The 20113-nt window shown below is 43.8% G+C and overlaps 1 protein-coding gene across 2 annotated transcripts; it reads right to left on the reverse strand.

The window, feature by feature from the left end:
* Positions 1 to 2678: 2678 nt before the first annotated feature.
* IL7R (interleukin 7 receptor) lies at positions 2679 to 19853 on the reverse strand. Of its 2 annotated transcripts, none has more exons than XM_059873861.1 (8): positions 19634 to 19853; positions 14710 to 14848; positions 13305 to 13459; positions 11564 to 11718; positions 9670 to 9847; positions 8740 to 8830; positions 6816 to 6891; positions 2679 to 5436 (listed from the first exon to the last, which is right to left on the reverse strand). In XM_059873861.1, exons 1-8 carry the CDS (start codon positions 19836 to 19838, stop codon positions 5032 to 5034), a joined length of 1404 nt encoding a protein of 467 aa, XP_059729844.1. In that variant the 5' UTR covers positions 19839 to 19853; the 3' UTR covers positions 2679 to 5031. The 2 variants fall into 2 exon arrangements, with proteins under 2 accessions (XP_059729844.1, XP_059729843.1); XM_059873860.1 differs by having other exon boundaries at positions 2679 to 5535.
* Between the last annotated feature and the right edge of the window lie 260 nt (positions 19854 to 20113).

Below are 20113 nucleotides of genomic sequence, written 5' to 3' on the forward strand. Positions count from 1 at the left end.
CAAAGTCTTCAGGTGGCTGAAAGCTGCCTCTCTGTTTGCAGCAGCCCCCTGGCCATACTGGTGTGCCTCAGCAGAGTCTGAAACCCCTGTGGTTTTAAAGCAAGCTTGGTTTTGGCTCTAGCACCTCTTCCATGCTCATGCCTGGAGGTTTGCAGCCACCCCAGGTACAGCAGCCCCACCTCCACAAAAACATGGACCCAGGCTTCTCCCCAGCTGACAGCACTGCTACTGATCCCAACAGGAGCTGCAGCTGGAGACTGGGGATAGGGTCCAGCCTTTGTTAAATATCTTGGAAAGAAAGGAAGCACAAGGTTTTGTGGAAGTTGAACCAAGTCTGGTTTTCTGTGGAAAAGCAGAGATTGTGGTAAAATGTGAGAAGTGTTTATTTTCCTGAGATAAATCTGTTCCTTTTTTCATTTAAAACATGGTATTTTTCCAAAAGCTGCAGGATTTTTACTTTCAAAAGGTGGCATGGTTTTTTTCAGCTTATGTACATTTTCTGGAAAAACAATTGTCAGACTGTGTTGGAGAAGCTCCAACTTTGCAGCATAGATTTATTCCTTTATACATTTTTATCAATGCATTTCTGCTTTGTGTCTCATTTTTTCTGTTGTTTGACAAACCTTTGGGGCTTTTTATATTCATTCACTGATGGTCCTGATTTTGGACTAATCTAATTTTGCTGTGACATGTAAGTTATGCCATCAATATTTAACAGTAACTGGGAAAATATTTTTTAATTTTTTTCTTTTTTTTTTAGCCCACAGGAGCAGCTCTGTTTCCCAATGAAAGAATCTCAATCCACTGGCCTTAGCTAAATTCTGTGTTGGATCTTGCTGCAGCAATACAATGTCAAAATCAGATGTCCCTGGGAGATGCAAAAGAAGTTTTGCAAAATACAGTCTGTTGAGCCACAATATAGCCATCCCCCTTTTCTCATTCTTAGGTTACAAAAGATGAATTCCTGCTACGGAGTTAGTTACTGCTATGGAGTTAGTTCTTCTGTGGACACTGTTGCCTACTTAATTTTAAAGATGAAGAAATCCTCCAAACTCTGTATTTTGCTTTTATTTGCAAAATAAAAGCAAAAGGCCCCAACTCCTTTAGGGCCGTATCCTACAAATAAGTGGAATACTGCTTAGTTTGTTGTGGACTTGGTTCTTCCTCCATGTCCCATCTAAGCAACGCCTTTGGAGCTGCACGATGTGATGGCACCAGCGAGTGTCCAAGTGCCTGGCTCTGACACGTGGCTTCGTGTTTCAGCAGGTGGCGCTTAGAAGCCAAGGAAAAGCCATCCTGACTGAAACCTGGAGCTGCCGCGTGAGCAAGGGATGATAGAGTCGGTATAATTTAGCAATTGCATTTTCTGGCATTATCAGAATTGTTTTCTTGAGTGTCTGAACGTTAGATTTGTTTTGCCAATGCTCTGTGACACAGAGGAGTGCTAATTTGGGTGGCTTCATGATCACAGTAATAAGGAGGTGTTTGACTCTACAATAATTCTTCTCAGAGGTGGTAAGTCTTCTTTATATCACATTTTATCTGTTTTTAAATGATAGCTTCAGAAACCCCACAAACACAGAGATAACTAGCTTGATTTAAAAGTGTATTGACTAAAATCCAACTGCTTCTCCCCCTGGGCTGCAGTACTGCTGTATTGCTGTACCAATACAGGGCTTCAAATCAATAAACACTACTGCTAAGAAGCTGAGAAGGGGCTGTACTCCTGTCCTGCAGAAATACCCAGCCAGCATCACCACGTCCTTTGCTGCCAGAAGGGGTGGTTTCATAGTCAGCTTCTACCTGCCAAAAATTGCCCTGGACTCAGCCACATGTCCCTGCAGCAGCACTTGTCAGGCCACCCTTTCAATGTTTATTTTGTAGCCCAGATTTCACGGCACATCACAGGCATTTAGCCAACCCTCCACCCTGGCAGAAGCAGTCCTCCTGCCTCCCCACACTTAGCTAGATGGTCATCTGCTGCCCCTCAGACACACACAGCATTTGTGTGTGTTTTTTCAGCCTGTCTAATGAATGTGCACAAGGGGAGGAGATGCGGTAAACAAACTAACGCTTTAAGCCAGGGATGACTATTGCCTTGAGATGTAATTAGCACTTTTCAGCGTCATTAGAATTAGACCATGACTCATTGTTATAACTGACAATAGTCTAAGTTTGTTTGTGTACAGTTGAGACATTTGCATGGTGCAGGAGAGGAGTGCTCATAGTGCTAGGAGGTGTCTGCATGGGCTGCACACAGGTGAGGGGAGAAGCAAAGATGGGAGGGTGTCTGTGTGGCACCACGACTGCAGGAGAGGGGCTGGAGCCCCGCGAGCACATGGCAAGGAGGGGCAGGCAGCTCCAGGCACTGTGTCATACAGCAGCTACAGAGAAACCTGTGCCAGCAAGCTGGGTCTGGGTGTGCAGCTGAGTCAGAGCACTGGAGGCAGAAGGGGGAGAAGGAAAGTTGTGCTAAAGGAAGTGCATGGAGTATGTGAAAGCTGAGCACAACTCCTGTGTGATTACTGAGGTAGATGGGAATTTGTGGACAGCTCTGGAGAAATTGTCATGTAGAATAAGGAGACTACTTGATAGATTGTCCAGACACAGCCATGGCTGTATCCTCATGTAGTCCTCATATATGGACTATATATAACTTTTCTGTAGACAGGAAATGCTTGTGGTGTTTCTGGCTTTGCTGCATATTTGGCTTTATTTTTTTTTTTTCTGAAACAAAGCTGGAAGTGGTTATATCTGCATACATCCAACAAATGTGTTACAGAACTACAGAATTACAAAAATTGAAGGAAGCATAGCACATACTGCAGAAGATTTTCCTGATGTGCTTTTGCTTCTTCCTCTATCCCCTTTTTGTTTGTCACTGTGTCACTGGAAGAAGGCATCCTTCTAGTATAGTCTGTCTGTATCTACAGTCACACCATGCAAGTTCTCACAGTATAAGCATTATCAGCAGCTCTGTTTGAAAGGAAATACAAGCACTATAAAGCAAATGAATGCCCAGGGCTTTGATCTTTTTCTTCTGCATCAATTAATGCTTCATTTGGCAGTAAACAGCAATAAAAACCATTCTGTAAAATGTCACTGGAATGCCTTGAGCCAAATCCAAGGCCCCTTTGCACACAGTAGCTGTTAAGCTCTCCCCACTTGAAAGTTTCCCTTGCGCTGGGTGGAGGTGGAGGAGGAGGAGTGCTGTCTTGGGAAGGCTGGTCTTGGCTTGATGTTCTCCAAAATTGCTGTTTGGTTTGTACTGTCTCCTGCAGCATTAAATTCTAATTCAAGCAACTGGGTTTAATGCAAGCCTCACTCTATGCCATATATTCTTGAAACAAGACCACAGGAGATTTCAGTGATTGGATTCATTCTGCTGCTCTCCTGGCACAAAGCTGTCTTGGCAGAGGCAGATGGAAGCAGCTGAGGTTTTGCGACATCTCTGTGACCATTACGAGTCAGAACAAATTAGCATGTCATCCTCTGAGGATAAGAGAGGACTCTTTTCACCCTTTAGACTCTGGGAATGTGAATATAACTAGGTAAAGGAGAATTTCAAAGAGCTAGAGGAACTGAGACTGCACAATGAGGTGAACCCCAAGTCCAGAGTGCAAGAAAGCAGTTTGGATGTCCCATGGCCACACTGCTTTGCTGTCATGCAACCATGTGGCTGTAGCAGCTTTATCTCCAAGTGTGTGCTCCAGAATGTGCAGCATCCAAGGAGGACTGTGAAGTGGCTCAGCCATAATGTAAAAAAAAAAAAAAAAAAGTAATAACATAAAGAAAAAAGTCACAATGAAAAAAAAATTAGAAACTAAATAAAAGAATACCAACAAACAAAAAACATCTCCTGGCAAACTGTAAGATATTAAAAAAAAAAAAAAATTACGTCTTGTGATCACTGGCAAGGATCCACGACATTCCATCCATCTTCCTGTGTCGGATGTTGCATGAGAACATTGCCTGTTCAAATTCATAGTACTTGTGTGCAGTCACAGACATTGGGAATAATGCTAGTAAACTAACATGGTCAGCCAAGTCTCTGGAATGGAAAGCACTTATGCTACAGGAATAATTGCATAAGAGCTGCAGAAAAGGACAGCATCATGGAATTTAGAGACCTAATTCAGCTTCTAGAAAGAGAAAGGACTTTGCTTCTCATAGTTGGTACATGAGTATTAGCAAATACATGAGCATTCCAAAAGTATTAGCAGAAATACCTGTGCATCCTGTAACCAGCTCAAGGGCAGATCTTTGCCAATAGCAAAAAGTAGTGGCATTTAGGGTTTGCTTTGTTTTAATTTGAGTCTCAAAAAAAACCCCAAAACAACAAACCACCAAAAACAAAAAACAAACCCAAAACTAAAACCAACCAATCCAAAAACTAAATCCATCTCAGGAAACATCTCCCTCAGGTGGGCCCATGTAACATTTTCCTGGGCACTCTGCTAACTCTCATTGTGGTGTTCAAGCTCCTGAATCACCAGGCATCTAATACTAGATAGCAACTATAATTTCCCGTCTCTTTTTCTTTTTACTTTCTTTTGATTGACTGACTGGGGGGGAGGGGGTGTTATCTTGACCCACCAGTGTTTAAAAGAGATTGGGTTCTATTTAAAAGGAATTTATTGCCATATTTCTTTCTAAGGCATTAATAAGAGCTTAACTTTGTAACCAAGAGGATAACAAAAAAGTTCATTAATTTCTACGGGACGTGCTGTGATCCTTAGCTGGGGCTGCATTGTCACTGCTCCGGATTAATCAGATTTGAAGATCTCAATCAGGTTTAATTAAATTTAATTTCTGCTGCAGTGAAGACTGCTAGAAGCATACTGAATGCTGAGACAGGCTACTTCTCACGGCAGTGTGGGAGAAGCCCCTTCCCTGCAGGTACAGCCTTGCACCGTGAGCAGAGTGCGCGAGGGAGGTGGGAACTCTCAGGATACGGGAAAACAGAACCAGAAAGCTTCAGTATCCTGCATGTGTTAGAGAAAAAATTGCAAGCTGTAATTCTTGTGAGATTTACTGAGTTTTGTAGAAGTTGGACATTGTGACATAGGCTTCCTCATTGTTTGGTGATCTCATGTCACTGTGAGGCAGCATCTGGGATCGAGTGTCCTCATTGAGGGGCTCTTGATGGGGCTGCCCGGAAGGATCCAGGGGACAAGTGGAGGAAAGGTTGAAACCATCGTTGTGCAGGGGCACTCTGTTGCTGTGGCAAACCTCATAGGTGCTGGAGCTGCAGCTGCCCTCGGTGACTGCAAACTGGCTGGGGCCCAGGAGCCTGTGCAGGGCTTCAGCTGGCCAGACTCCTTCGTAAGACACCGGCAGGTTTAGGTTGTTTCTGTCTGCTGTCGCAGGGATCATCTTCAGGTCTGATCCACTCCTGAATTTTTCTGGAAGGCTTGTCTCCGGAGCAGTTGATGGCTGCAGAAAATTTTCCAGTTCAGCTTTTGCCCAAAGGCCATCCACTTTATGGATATGAACATAACCAAAACTCTCTGGGTTAAAGCTTATATCAAAATTCTGTGTGGCAAAGGGAACAGCACAGTTAGTCAACAGTGGGTGGTTGCTTAAGATAAAAGATACATTAATATTTTATTTTAGAAGGGAATTTATTATTTCTTTAACTCCAGATGTAACCCTGAGCAGGCTGAACAATAGATTAGCACAGAATAAACTATCACATGGCTGAAAACCCCTTTCCCTATTAACTTCATTTTTCTGGTGTCCTCCTCTGGGCAGTGTCCTCCTCTGTCCCTGGAAAGTATTTCATGCTCTATGCAGTGTTTCAGAGACTTTTGTGAGACACGCATTTGTTGCCTTCCTGCCATTTCACAGGAAGGAGTGTGCCCACCCAGGTGGTTTCTTTCAGTTTTGCCTTCCTAATTTAGCAGCAAGGGAAGTAAAAAATTGCCATGGCTTCCTGAAAAACGTTAGGAATCCCTCAACTGGGGAGCACAGGGGCTGGGGATGCTGTGTTAGGCCTCCCATGAAATTAAGAACATGCTAATAATGTAGCTGGAGTGAACAGCACTAATGATTTACTTGTCCATCTGGCTTTTAACTGGCAAAGCAGTTCATATACTGCATGATGTGTGAGCAATGCTGCTGACCATGCTAGGGTACATGGACACCACCAGGGATGTTTGCAAGATGTCTCCATCCAGCCCCATGATCACAGTTTTGTAGAATCACCAAAGCATCTTGGTTGGAAAGGAGCTGTGGAATCCAACCTTCTGCCAGAAGCAGGACCTGGATTAGGCTACTCAGAGCCCTATCCAGCCTTACACCTATTCCCAAAGGGGAACCTACCTTGTCTTTGGGCAGGCTACACAGTGTTTAATTCTTTTCACAAGGAAGATTCTTTCCTTGTATCTGGAAGAAGTTTGCCCTGAAACAACACATGCTTGTTGCTTCTGTTACCAGAGGCATGTGTTTCCTGTCTCCACACAGTGTGTGGTGAGAGTCTCTTTCCCATCTCTCTACATATACCTTAGATATTGGAAGGTTACAAAGAGTATTCTCCACCCACTTCCTTTTCTTCTATAAAGAAACTTAATTCCTTCAGCCTTTCTTCAAACATCAACTTCCCAAAACCTCAGGCACTAGGTCAATTGTGTGTTATTTCCATACCCTTGGCTGACATCTGCATGAGCCAATGTGGGCTCTCTTCAGTGAAATGTAGAAGTAATTTCTGAAAGATGGCTTAGTTCATGCAGCAAATGCACATACTGTCTCTCATGAGTGTTAGTTTTGTGCCCAAGAGTCTGTACTCAGGTGGAAAGAAGAGTGGAAGAACATACGTTTTTTGGCTTCTTGCATAGTTGCTCCAGCGTTTTTTTATGGTCAGGAAGGTTTGGCCATACAGCAGGCTTGATCCTGAAACAGCAACAGTAGACAAAAAGCAGCATAAGAGGGCTATGTTGAGGTATCAGAGGTTCATATTGCATCATTTGTACTAGGTCTCACAAAGCCTTAGGGCTGGCTGATATTATCCAGAATAAAGACAGAGAAGCCTCAGAATAAACCAGACAAGAGAAGAAGAATTGTAAAGGTCACCAAAAAGTCATTGTTCTTTGGAGTGCACAAATTGTCACAGTTAAAAGAAAGCACTTCACTAAGTACTGGAAATGCAGCAAATTATGCTGGCAAAGAGTTTGTTGCTTGTTTTCATCTAGCTGTGTGAACAGGGTTCTCTGTGGTGAAACTGTTTTTGTCTAAGTGCAAGAAGATGCTGTGGTTAAAGTGGAAATTTGCTGATACTTGCTTCTGTATGTTCAATTAAGTCAAACAATGGCATATTTTCCCATTCCTTGGCCTGCAATTTGAGCTTCAGACATCTGTCCTGTAGCCTTGTTCCACAGGTCTCATTTTTACTGCCTTGATCAGCAAAGTTACCATGTTGTGCTGCTCGATGCTGTCAGCTATGATGCATCTAGAGAATGTTGTCCAACTGATATTCAATCGTTGCAGTGTTAGAATTATACATGTATATGAATATATATATGAATATGTATTTAATTTTATTTATGTGTCTGTGTGGCTGTATATATGCACATGTATAAAACACTCATCTTTCTAAAATGGAAACATGTGGGATCAAAAAGTCTCACCTGGTTTTGCTGCAGTTTTATATAAGCAAGACTTGTGGCAAAGATAGATAATTACAGGTTCCCAGCAACAGTAAAATTCAAGAATGAGAAATTTCAAGCTCCCTCTATACTTGTGAATAAAGTAGCACTAGGGCAGATAACTCCAGTGTCTAAAATGTTTAATTATTAAAATTGTTTGTGGCATGGTATGGCTGAGGCCATCTAGCATTGTCCGGATAATCCCCATGTGTTATTCTGGAGCTAGCACAGCCCAAGTGTTGTCCCAAAAAGCAGCAGAGAGTTCTGGAGGTGGGTGTCATGGACAGACTGCTCTGAATGCTGTCAAAGAGTCCTGGTCTTTCTGTCTTGCAAGGAATTCATCTCCTATAGATAAACTTGGATTTTATACCTCCAGATTCTAGTTTCATAACATTATCTACATAACTGTTCATTTTCTTAAGCTTATCAGCTCTAGTAAGCCATGTCATTAAAAACATATCTACAGTCATCCATTTACTGCTATGTAGCAGATAAATGAAAAACTCTACTGCATACAAAGGACTGCTTGGGTAATTAATGTAGCCTTAGTCCCCATTTGGGCTGAACTTGCCTCATGGCTGGCTGGAAGAGGATTTGGCCAGGCTGGTGTCTGACACCATCAAGCCCCTGTTGCAGAGGGCTCTGCCCTGCTGCTTCTGAAAGCACCACAGAGCAAGCACCCCGCTGACTCAGCCTGTGAAAGGGAAAGAGGTCATCACTCTGGCATGCTGTTTCCACACTTCTTAGGAGTTTACTAAAACCCGCAGGTTCCTTTCTTTTCTGGATTTTGCTTGAAGCTGGTGAGTCAAATTTGCCTCCAGTGGGACACTGAGTCTGTAAGTGTTTTGTGGTGACTTTGGCTCGCCTAAGTTCCCAGTGTTTTAAGCTCAGGACTGAAATCTGGTCCAAGTGGCAGGTCATCTTCTGCCTGCCAACACTGTCTCTTGTATTGCTCATTTCTACTCTTTGCTTGCCAGCATCTTGATACAGAGTTCCAGAGATGGAGAGAGAATAGTTCACAAGTATAACTGGGAAAGCAATAAGACTGTCAGAACAGGACTGGGTTCCAAAAGCTTTTCTGATACAAAGAGATTACCTGTTTTCCCAAAAAACTACGATCAGTGCAATCATAACAACGGACAGCATGAATCCCAGGATGGAGAGTATAACCATGACCACACTGCTGTCTAAAGGAAAACAAAGAATGTCAGCCAGTGCATGTAAATGTCTCACTATCAAGCCACCATAACAGTGATGTTTTTTCAGATGATAAATTAGGAATTAACACCAAGCATTGCCCATGCCTATAACTGGCTGGGCTCATTTCTCCTGCCTCAGTGAAGGAGGTGAATGATAGGCTGCCACAGCATCAGCACTTGGCTGAGTTTCCAGCTCGGTTCACAGCCTGGATGAAAGCAGCTTGAGGTGTGCTGTCACCTTCTGTGCATTGAAATCAGCACTCCCTGTGTCCTCACAGCAGCACAGAGGTGACTTCTAACACCTGTAATGCTGAGGTGCCCCTGGGGACTGAAGGGACCCAAGAACCACAAAGATTATTCATGTGCAGTGATGAGATTTTATCCTGTGCTGCATTTGTGATTCAAGTGCCATGTTCACACTCAAGCCCAGGGTTCTGAAATTGGGTCATGTTTCGCAGCTCTTTGTGCCTTACCCAAAATGCCTGGTGCAAGCTCTTCCTTCCCCGGCAAGGCAGCCAGCAGCAAGCAGTGAGTCAGCCGTCATCTCCCTCTGCACCCACACCCTCATACTCTCATGGCCCCACTTCCTCTGACCTTATTGCCCTTGAGTGAGATTTGAATCTTCATGGAGAGCCAGCCCCAGGCCAGAGCGATCCAGCTGCTCTGTGAGTCACCTCCTTGGAGTGCCTGTGCCTGTGAGGGCTGACCCTGCTGCATTTGTGGGCTCTTCCCTCCCCATTCTCATCCCTGCTGCTGAGGCTGACTGGGGAGCCCAGATCCCCAGCTCTGCTTTCCTCCAGGAGGACCAAAGTGTTTTCAGCTCTTACAGCTTTCTGAGGAGTGCTGCTCTCTTGCTGTTTTGAAGCTCTTGGAAGTGCTCCATTCACTCCATGTGCCCTTAAAATAATCTCCATTGGGCTGAGAACGTACTTTCACCTCATACGATGCTTCATTTTCAAGGTTTTTCCCCAGCAATTTTATCTGAAGGTATGGCGACTCTATTGTCTAAACACACACACACACACAAAAAGATACAATTATTTTTCCAGCGACAGTGGAGAATTATCCTTGAGTTCAGCAAAATATGTGAGATCAGGTGCATCCCTGAAACACTGTGCTGTTTACTCCATCTGCCTAGCTGTTACACAGGTGCTTATCAGGGCATCAACCTAGTTAAACAGGAGGGTAGTCCAGATAGTATTGAGAAGAGAGACAAATGCTGGGTAAAAGCTTTTTAGGAAAACAGCTGTGAGTATTAACTGTGCTTTGTGGCAGCTGACACTGCTGTAGGAAATATATGCTTCCATGAAAAGTCTCAGAGGAGAGCTGGTGAAAACATACATTTTTGCAGCATAAAAAGACAATGTCTGAGAGGACAGTTACAGGGAAGAAGCTGAAATCTGCAGTGTAGCTCTGGTGCTCTCCATTTCAATGTATTTTGCTGCCTGAATCCATTTTCTTTTTCCCTTAAGTTCTTTGATGTTTGATCTTTATATATTTTCAAGTTTAATCAACAAGGAGGAAGATTTAATCTGTGAATCAGAGAGCAGTTAATAAGCAAGCTCTAAATGATGTCCAGATGTTAGAAAAACAAATTACTAGTGGGTAGAATTGCCATGTTGAGGTTTGGGTCTTGACATGCTTTGATGGTGTGAGACCTGGGGGTCTCACAAAACTTGGGAAGAAGGGCATAGTGATGGTAACAGACACAAAGAGTGCAGAATTTTTGGGCCATAATAGAGGACATTTGGCAGAAACCCCAAGATAAGGAAGAAACTAATAAAGACATCTCAGTGGCTGTGCTGAATCAGCTCTGAACTGGCTAGAAGATAATTCTAGCAGGAGCAGATCATGACTGCTGACTCATGGCCCACCTGGACAAGGGAGCCACCAACTCAAGAGAAGACAAAGACTGAGCCTGAGGGCTAATTAGCATGAGATGGGAGAGAATCATTAACCTATAGAAGATGGAACACTAATTAATAAGAGAACTATGTAACTTGTGGCCAAGGAACACTAATTAGTTTGTTTGCTAAAATGTATTAATAGTAAAATGTTTTGGTGGTTGGTGTGATTGACTTGTGGAATACCACTGAGCGCCCAGGCTTGTGCAACTGGAACAGTCCAGGTCTCTCTCCACAGTGTAATTACTGCCTTGTTGCACTCCAGGTAACAAATCTGATTTTGCTGGACAACACTGTGTTCTCTCTGTAAAACCCAGGTGTAGTCCATGCTCTCAAGCCTTGAGAGAAGCTTTTGCAGGGCTGCCCTGGTGACAGGGGACAGAGAGATCCCTGCAGCTGGGCAGCCCCAGCCAGACCCAGTTCACAGGCAGCTGCAGCCTCAGACAGCCTGAGGGTGGGAGAGCTGCAGGGCTGCCTTGGAAGCCTGGAAGGATTCAATGGAAAAGGAGATGCGAAGAAACTTGCAAAATAAGTAAAGAGGCAACAAGTTTTACTGACTGATGATCGCAGAAAATAACAGCAAAACCATCACAGCAAAGAGCAAACTTAGAATGGTTCAACACATTGTGTCTTCTATTCCCACTGCAAAGCCCAAATGAATGAAACCTCTTTTGACTGATGACCTTCAAAAATTTTCACAATTTTCAGATGGAGATCTGCAGAAATGCAGATTTGATCATTTTTACATGATACAGGTAATTTTGATAATGTTTAATTTTGGAAATTAGTGTAAGCACACCAATGCATCACCACTTACCTTCCAAATACTTTCTTTCTGCCGATAGGCTACTTGATGCACTAATTTGTCCTTTAAGTATTTCTTCCTTGAGTGTGGTGTACAGTAACGAATAAGATATTCATTTGCTTCCCTTTCATATGTGATGTTTATAGCGAATGGTACCTCGGGCTTAACTGCAAATGACAACAAACCAGGATAACATAGGAGCAGAATAATGTTACTAGAAAATAAACAGGGTTTGAAATGTTAAAAAAAAGTCCACTTCAGGTTACAGCCCTGCAGGGTGACCTATCTGGAGAAAGAGCTCTCCTGAGTTAGGCAATCCTCGTGCTGAGCCCCAGCCCATCCTTATGCCCTGGTCCTGAGAGGGGCTTGGTTTTGACCTGCCAGAGAAGTAGACCGACCAGCAGGGGAGCGGCTTCTGAGCGATATGACATTTCATCTTGGAAAGCAACTCCTGAGCATGCCCACCCCCATGGCAGCCTGAAACCCTGAAATTCAGTCCCTCTAGCCAGTGCTCTGAGATGGAGGCCCCCTGACAAAACCCAGCTGGGAGGAGGTGCTGGGGAGCAACCTGTGCTCAGGTGCCACTGTGGCTGTCTGTCAGGGCAGTGGGACAGAGGGAGCTACAAAGTCTGATGGTGTTAGAAAAACAAGAAGGGGCTGTAGCTCCAGACCCTTGCTATGAGCCCACCTCTGACCTGGTCTGCAGGAGACTGTGCCAAAAACATCTGTGCAAGAACACCAAGTCCGAAATGTGGCCCTCAGGACTCTCTCCAAGCTGAGCCTGAGCTGGGTGGGCTTGAGACCCACAGGGACTTGTGGCTGTGTCACTGAGGCTTCCTGAATTCACCTTGGTAAGTACATCAGCTCTCACAGCAACACAGAGTCCACACCTCTCTCCTCTCAGGAAAACACATATAGCCATAAATTGTTCTTGCTCTTTCTACAGCCCCCAGATATTTAGATCTTACATAGTTTTTAGAGTAGGCACTGCCAGAGATGGTCCAGGCTGGCCGATAAACTAAGGTAGTGTAAGATTATTACAAAACTCTTGGACTGTGGTGGAAACGTTTCACAAGAGAGGGATGTTGCAGTGCCAACCAGAGACAAAACAATGTGGCACCAGAGAAGAACAGAGAAGAATCTGTCCTACAGAGGCTTCTCTGCTACCCTTGAATGACACTGGTTACCAAGAACAGTAAGTTCTGTGTATCCCCTCCTCCCCTTGAGCTTCCTATGTCTTGGCTCAAGCATGTCCCTGGTGTGTCTTAGCCTGTTCACAGTTACCAGTGCAGGAGGCACCTTGTTCAGGCTACAGGATGCACCACGATGTGAAGTGAGATCTTGCAGCCTTGTGTTCCCCCTCTGCTACTGGACTCATGCTATCCGTGGGGTGGCCAGTCCCTAAACTGCATAATCCCTAGTTAGAGATTAACACAATGTCCCAGCTTGGCAATTCATCCTCACTCAGGAACAGCTGGTCCAGCCCCGGACTGGGATTCAGTCTATGTCCAGGCCTGGGCAGTGTGACAATCAGCCTGAATTCTGCTACACATTTTGAATGGAGGCTAATAATGTCTGGCTTTGAAACAGGGTAAACTCTGATAACACCCCAACCCAGGCTACGTGCCCTGCAAAAATGCTGTTTTATGCTGCCTTTATGTCATCCAGACTGACCCTTAGGTTTTGAGCAGGGCTATTTTTTCCCCAGTAACCCCTATAGCTGTAAAGATGTCCAAACTGTTAAGCATCTCACCAATGTCAGTTACAACCAGACTCCTGCAGACCCTTCTCTTCGTCTCAGAGTACATGCAAACATCTCTGTTTGAGAGTATATCAATGAACTGTAAGAAGAATACATCTTCCTCTTTCTTCATGTTGGAGCAGGCATAATTGTTGTCTTCCTTGGTACTGTTGGCCAAAGTGACACGACAATCATTTCTTCTCAGTGTTAATATGACTTAACTACTTACTATAAGGTATGAATCCTGCTTGCTCCTTTCACTTATCTCACTGAAGTCAGATTCTATGTGAAATAAGAAATAATGCAATGCAAATAAGAAGTTTGATAGATTTATAATATTTTCCTTGTGGTCCTTGAGCACAGTAATAAAGTGATGTGAATCACATTGAGCCTCATGGAGCTCTTGAGAAAAAAAGTGCAATTATTTAATTGGAGGTGCATGTGTTAAAATTTTGCATCTTCTATTTTTAAATATAAGGGAACTTGTTTTTATGCTTTCTGAAGATATGGAGAAAATTCTTATTGACTTAGGTGGTAGCAAGTAGAGGGTCAACAATCAGCCTGTCCTTGAGGGAATCACATGGCAGTTTTAGAACTTTTTTTCCATTTCTGTTGTTCCCATGGTCGAGAACTGCCATAAAATCTCAGTCAAAACCCATAACAAGTCCCATGAAAATAGAAAAATTCTAATAAGCTATGAGGGGAAAAAAAAGGAAATAATTAGTGACTAGTATATAAAGATTTAAAAAAAAATCCACTTCTTTTTTTGGCTGCCACACAACTTTCAGTTTCAGGAAAAACAGAAAATGGGAAAAGAATCTCTATGCTCAAGAAACAAAATATGATCTTCAGCTTGGCGCAACAGTGAAAAAAAAGGGTGGAAAGAGTTTCAAGGCCTCGATAGGAAGTGGAGATGACTGATGTGTTTGATAACTGTTGGAGGTTTGTGTGCTTGTTCTAGTGTATTTCTTGTATGTCTCTGCATGTCTGTGGATATCTCTCTGAACAATAGCTGAGTTTTTCTCTTAACCTAGATGAAGGCATTTTCTCGGATGTGGAAAATTAACCTTCTGCTAGAGAATTTTCTGTGGTAAGGATTTGTGTCTTCAAAAACATTTTTAAAAATACCATTTAAATTAAAGTAAAAAGCTCTCAGTAGTTCATGCTGGGCTACATCCATATTACAGGCATTTCAGAACAACAGAGGCAAGATTAGAACTATTGGAGACACTATAATCCCCTTCAGAGGTGCTTCCAGCTCTTTCTTTTTCTCATTAGGGAATTATGTTCTGCTTCAGTAAACTCCTCTTCTTTGCTGAATGCAGTACTCAAACTTGGCAAAATATGATTTTGTCTAGCTTTGCTGCCCCTGTTTCCCTGCATGTTGTTTACCAGGGGACAGACTGACAGCACTTACCACAGAGACAGGGTGTAGTTAGTGTTGTAAGGAGACAGCTCGGTGAAATTGCAGGTCAGGCTGCTGAAGGAGTCCTTAATTTCCAGCTGGCTGAAGCAATCAATGTCAAAATTGTCTGGTTCATCATCCCCGAGAGTCCCTAAGGAGATATTCGTAAGATGTTACTGAAGTAAACCCATGAGAGTATTTGATTTGCAGCTCCATTGTAGAGGAGGTTGTTTCTTCATGTGGTTGCCTGAAAAAAAGAGGCTGAACCCACCTGTTTTGTAAGAAGCAGAGAAACCTTGTCCAAAACGAAGTTAAAAGCCATTTGCACCTCTCAAGGTTGCTCTCCCTTCATGCCAGCCAAGTCCACCCACATGCAAGAATATTTTGGTGCCATGAGGCGGCTAAGCCACATTTTGATTGTACTGGAAAACTTTCTGAAATGTCACGAATTTGGGCTCAGGAGGGAAATCTTCGACTTTCTGCCAGAATGCACAGCTTCCTGCAAATTTGCTTCAATGACTAATAGCACAATCATGCTTTGAGTAAAAGCATAATTCTAAAATCCTACACTTGGCATGTATGAGGCCAGTGATGTGAAAAATGACGCTTCTGAGAGAAGTCCTCTCTGGCAGAAAATGCCACTTTAGCCTCATGTCATGAAATCTCACCCACTATAGCCAAGCAGATAAGGAAAGGGTTATTGTTATCACCCCTGGATTGGATCCTAGGGGCAGGAATGCCTCTGACTTCTTTGTTAAGGGTAGCTGTCACAATATATAAACCTCTTTCCTGAGTCAAGGGATTATGCTCGATCCCCTGCTCCCTCCTCTGCTACTCAGACAGGTCCTTGCCATGTGGGGCACCTGATACAGTGAGAAAAAGAATCACAGACTCAAAGAAAAGTTTGGGTTGGAAGGGATCTTAAAGATCACTTAGTTTCATCTCCCATGGACAGGAATGACACCCACTAGATCAGTTTGCTCACGGCCCATCCAAACTAGCCTTGAACCCTTCCAGGGATGGGGCATCCACAACTTCTTGGGGCAGCTTATTCCAGAGCTTCGCTGCCTTCTCTGCATAGAGTTTCTTCCTATCATCTAATCTAAATCTCTCTTCTGGCAGTTTAAAACTGTTCTTCCTTGTCCTATTGCTATCTGCTGTGGGGTATCAGTGACTCAGACTCACAAACAGAGTGGGGAAGTGCCAGTTGAAAAATTTCCAATGGAAAATCCCTCCAAGAGAAAATGATGGTCAACTCTTGCATCTGCAGTCAGACTTTGAGTAAGAGAAGTCCAGAAGTCTGTCAGAAATGCAGAGAAACACATGAAAGCAGTGCAGGCAGAGGCTAGGAAGGGGACTGCTGCCACCAGCATCTGTGATGGGATGGGAGCATCTGACGCTGCACTAATCCAGAACCCACAGGGAGATCTCTGCCCCATTAGCTAATATTTAGTGGCCATTTGTCACCATGAGCAACTGTGCTAAGAAAATATTACTTGTCTTCTCTGCACAGCCCAGATCTCCCTGAAGGACAACAAATGCAGTGTTCTCTAGCAGTGTTGCTGCTTTGAGGGGAGAACCTGTGCAGCACAGAGGCAGAGACAGAGACAGAAACACAGACACAGAAAGACACAAGCACAGACACAGGCACAGGCACACACAGACACAGACACAGAGTCATGCAGAAATACAGCTGCTGTATTTAACCATCACATTCAAGACACAGGCACAGAGAGCAGCCCAACTCAGGAACAAGTTCTGCAGCAGTTTCACAGAGGTGAGAGTCTTGTCCAGTGCAGCCCTGTGCCATAAGGGCAGACATGCTTGTGCAGGAATATGTACCACATACAGTTGCATATTTGTGGGTAGGAGTGTGTACATAAAAATATGTGTATTCAAAATGTGGGGGATACCAAGCAAGCTGAAATGAATCTGTTTAAAATGGAAAACAACGCACCATATTTTATACAGATATATACATCCAAAACTGACATGCACAGATGTGGTTACGTTCTAAGCCTCTCAAGATTTTACTTGCAACAGCCAGGAGACTCGCTTTACGCTCAAGGCAATATTAAAACTTAAAGGTTAGGATGACTAATCTGCCTTTCTATATGACTGCTTGGTGATCTCTGTATATGCATACTATATACACCAGATTTTGCATCAACTTAAAAACCTGACAATCATCCTATCAATAAATGGCTTATAAAAAAAAATTCAACTATTCACTACTGATTTGCTGAAAGGTTACAGAAATTTGAATTAATTCTCTGTCAGTTTGTTTCCAAAATGAAAAGAAGAAAAGGTTTAGTCTTGCAGTTCAAACAGGGATTCAAGGTTTAACCAACGCAGTGAAGCTTTGGTGCCACACTGGAAGAAAAGCTGACTCTACCACTTAGACACTGAACATTCACATAGTGATTATACAGCTCCTTATTAATGGAAATAACATAATAGCCATAGAATATATGATAATTAAACCTCAGGAACAGTATTAAATTAGCAACTTCAAATGCTGTTTCTGCCATGATTTTTCCATGGGCTGACTAATTTTTTTGTCTGACATAAGTACGCACATAGTCTCAGCTTCACTTCTGCCCTAAACCTCAGAACCACCACGCACAAATGTGTTTGCTACATGAATGGTTTTGGTGAGTCTGACATGACTCATACTGCTAAGGACTCTTCACTGAATTAAAAATTTACAAGACTGTTGTAATGTTTGCCTTGAGAAGTGCAGACCAGGCAGAGCCATGAAACTGGCTCTGTTGAAATCAAGGCAGGGCTTGGGAAGGAGCGATTCTAAACTGGGATAAAAACTGCTCTCATAGCTACAGTCATGGCAGATCGGTCCTCCACAGAAATGGTTCTCTCTTGGGTTTGGACAGCATCCAGCAGGATGGTCCAAACCACAGCAGGAATCTCAGGAGCCTTTAGGAAGTGAAGGGTGTTAGCAGAGGCCGAGGACATCTTTCAGCTTTGTGCTCTAGAGCTGCCAGGACTGACAGCAATGTGTGACACCAGGGGCACAGCTAAGCACTGGCTGTCTCCGTGGACAGAGCAATGTGACATCTCTAGCACTGACGTGATCCAGGCAGAACCTGTTTTAGTCACAGCAGTTTAGATGAGTTGGACAACCCCTACAATTGTGGATGGGAGGACCACTGAGGGAACCCTGCTCATGAGCCTCCTGTGCCCCCTGCATCCTCCCTGCCTACCCCTCCTTAGCTCTGCCTGGAGCTCCCTGAGGCCTTTTGGGGATCTCCACCCCTTCTTCCTGGATGGAAGCAGCAGCTGGGAGGCAGCCTGGCGCTTGGAAGAGAGGAGGAGATGGAGGCTGCAATTAGCTCTTCCCTCCTCTGCCCCATAAGAATGCTCATAAGAGTGCCCATAAGGGCAACTTCATGCCTAAGCTGGCTACTGGCACTTTGTAAGGAGGCAGGGCAAGTCAGAGAGGCAAAGAGTGAAAGTCAAATATCTGTCGTGGGTGATTTTGCCCCGGATAACTTAGTTTGTTGGCCAAACATAGGAGATTCATAAAGTCATAAAAGCTGCTAATTGCTCTGTGGGGATATTCTGAATCTGTCTTCAAGTATAAGGAAATAATGATTTACTCATGTTAGTATCAAAACAAGCAAAGGTCTGATAATATCTGATTTTGGGAAGCCCTAAAGATTTCAGTGAAACCAATAATAAATCTCTAGCACTGAACATTCATCGCCATAGCTGCTTTCCAAAGCTGGCTCTAAACAGCTGCCAGTTATACAAATAAATGGCAAATAAAAACCCCCAGGGTGGTTAGATGCAGTCCTGAGCCAGTCCCTGTTTTCTTTTAATGAAAAAAACCTATCACGCATGCCCTCTCTATGTACATACATATGTATGTACAACTGCCCAGATACATGTGTTAAAATACATACCCAGGGAAAAATGAGATTCTCTACCTGGGAGACAGCATGAAAATATAACCATCCTCTTCCTAAAAACAAAAACTAAAACTCCTTTGTTCCCAAACAATGGAGCTCTAACCTACCAAGAGCTGAGTGATAGCCCATGTCCTTCAGGCATAGTGCACAAATTCTTGCAATTGCTGTTTGTTTAGTATCAGACAAATAAGAGTTTCTGCAGATTGGGACTGAATCTCTAAATCAAACTTTTCATCTCCCTGTTGAGAAAATGAATAGCAGCCTGAAACAGTGGTTTTATTTCTGCTTATTTTGTTTTTATATTCTGCTTATTTATGTTTTTCATCTTGATGCTGCTAAATAATTTTCACTTCCCTAAATGAGATCATAAAGTCTACAATAAGGCTGAATTTAAAGTGTTGTTAATTTATAATTATTTGCTGAGCAGGGCATGAATGCTGTGCTATCAGAACCCCCTGGCTGAGTTGCTGCATCAGCCGCGCTACAAGGGAGACTGGCACTGTATCCCAGATACAGCAGATGAAACTGCTTAAAGAAAATGTAAAAGTTTGTCTTTTGAAGTGCAACAGTTTGGGCCAAGTTTGAGTAACATCAAAACATTTTATTTGGAGGAGACTGGCAAGAGCAAAAGAAGCCAGAACCTCACCCCTCTCTAATAGCAGCTCAGAGTGACCATGGGCTGCAAAAGGGTGAGGTTATCCCTGCTTCCAGGTGTAAATCCCCACAGGAGCACTAGCTACAGCAAGGATTAACAGGTCTGGCACTGCATGCCCTGTGCACGCAGTTGTGGCCTCCCTTATTTCATGTGGATTTGAATGTTATAAGGACAGCAGATTTGGGGATTAAATTAAATAGGTATCCCCCAGCTCCCCCTCAGGCACTAGCACTAAAGAGAGATTGGAAGTTAAAACACGAATGTATTTAATCACACAGTTGCATTCTGGATCTCTTAACTGAGGTTTTTCAAGATCATACATGAGTGGAAAGATGAAGATGAAATGACTCACCATCACCGTCTGCTGAGGTGCAACCACTTTCCCCCAAAGTGGTGTGAAGGAACATGGCGAAAATGCTCAGCACGGTGGTGGGCTGTGTCATCCTGAGCACGCTGCATGTGTGCACGGGGGGTGTGTGTGTGCGAGCCCCGCGCCGCTCCTTTATAGCCCCAGCGCCCGCAGCCTGCCTGCGCCTCGCCGGGGGAAATGTAAACATGCCTACGCACAGCCAGGCTGGTGGCAGCGGGCAGGAAGCCAAAGCAAAGAGAACTGCTGAGCTTCTACTGCGAAACAGCTTCCCGCTTCTGGACTGAGCACCTTCTGGATCAGGCCCACCAACACGTTTGGGCAAACCTGGTAAGGCCCTGTGGGAAAGGGAGCACATTTCATGGACTGTGCTCCTGACCCGGCTGGTGGGACTTGTGCTGCTGGTTTCCCTAAGGGCAGGGTTTAGTCCTGGCATACACTTTGCTCCCAAGAGGTGCATAGGTC

This window comes from Haemorhous mexicanus, chromosome Z (assembly GCF_027477595.1).
Source record: "Haemorhous mexicanus isolate bHaeMex1 chromosome Z, bHaeMex1.pri, whole genome shotgun sequence".
Classification (NCBI taxonomy): Eukaryota; Metazoa; Chordata; class Aves; order Passeriformes; family Fringillidae; genus Haemorhous; species Haemorhous mexicanus.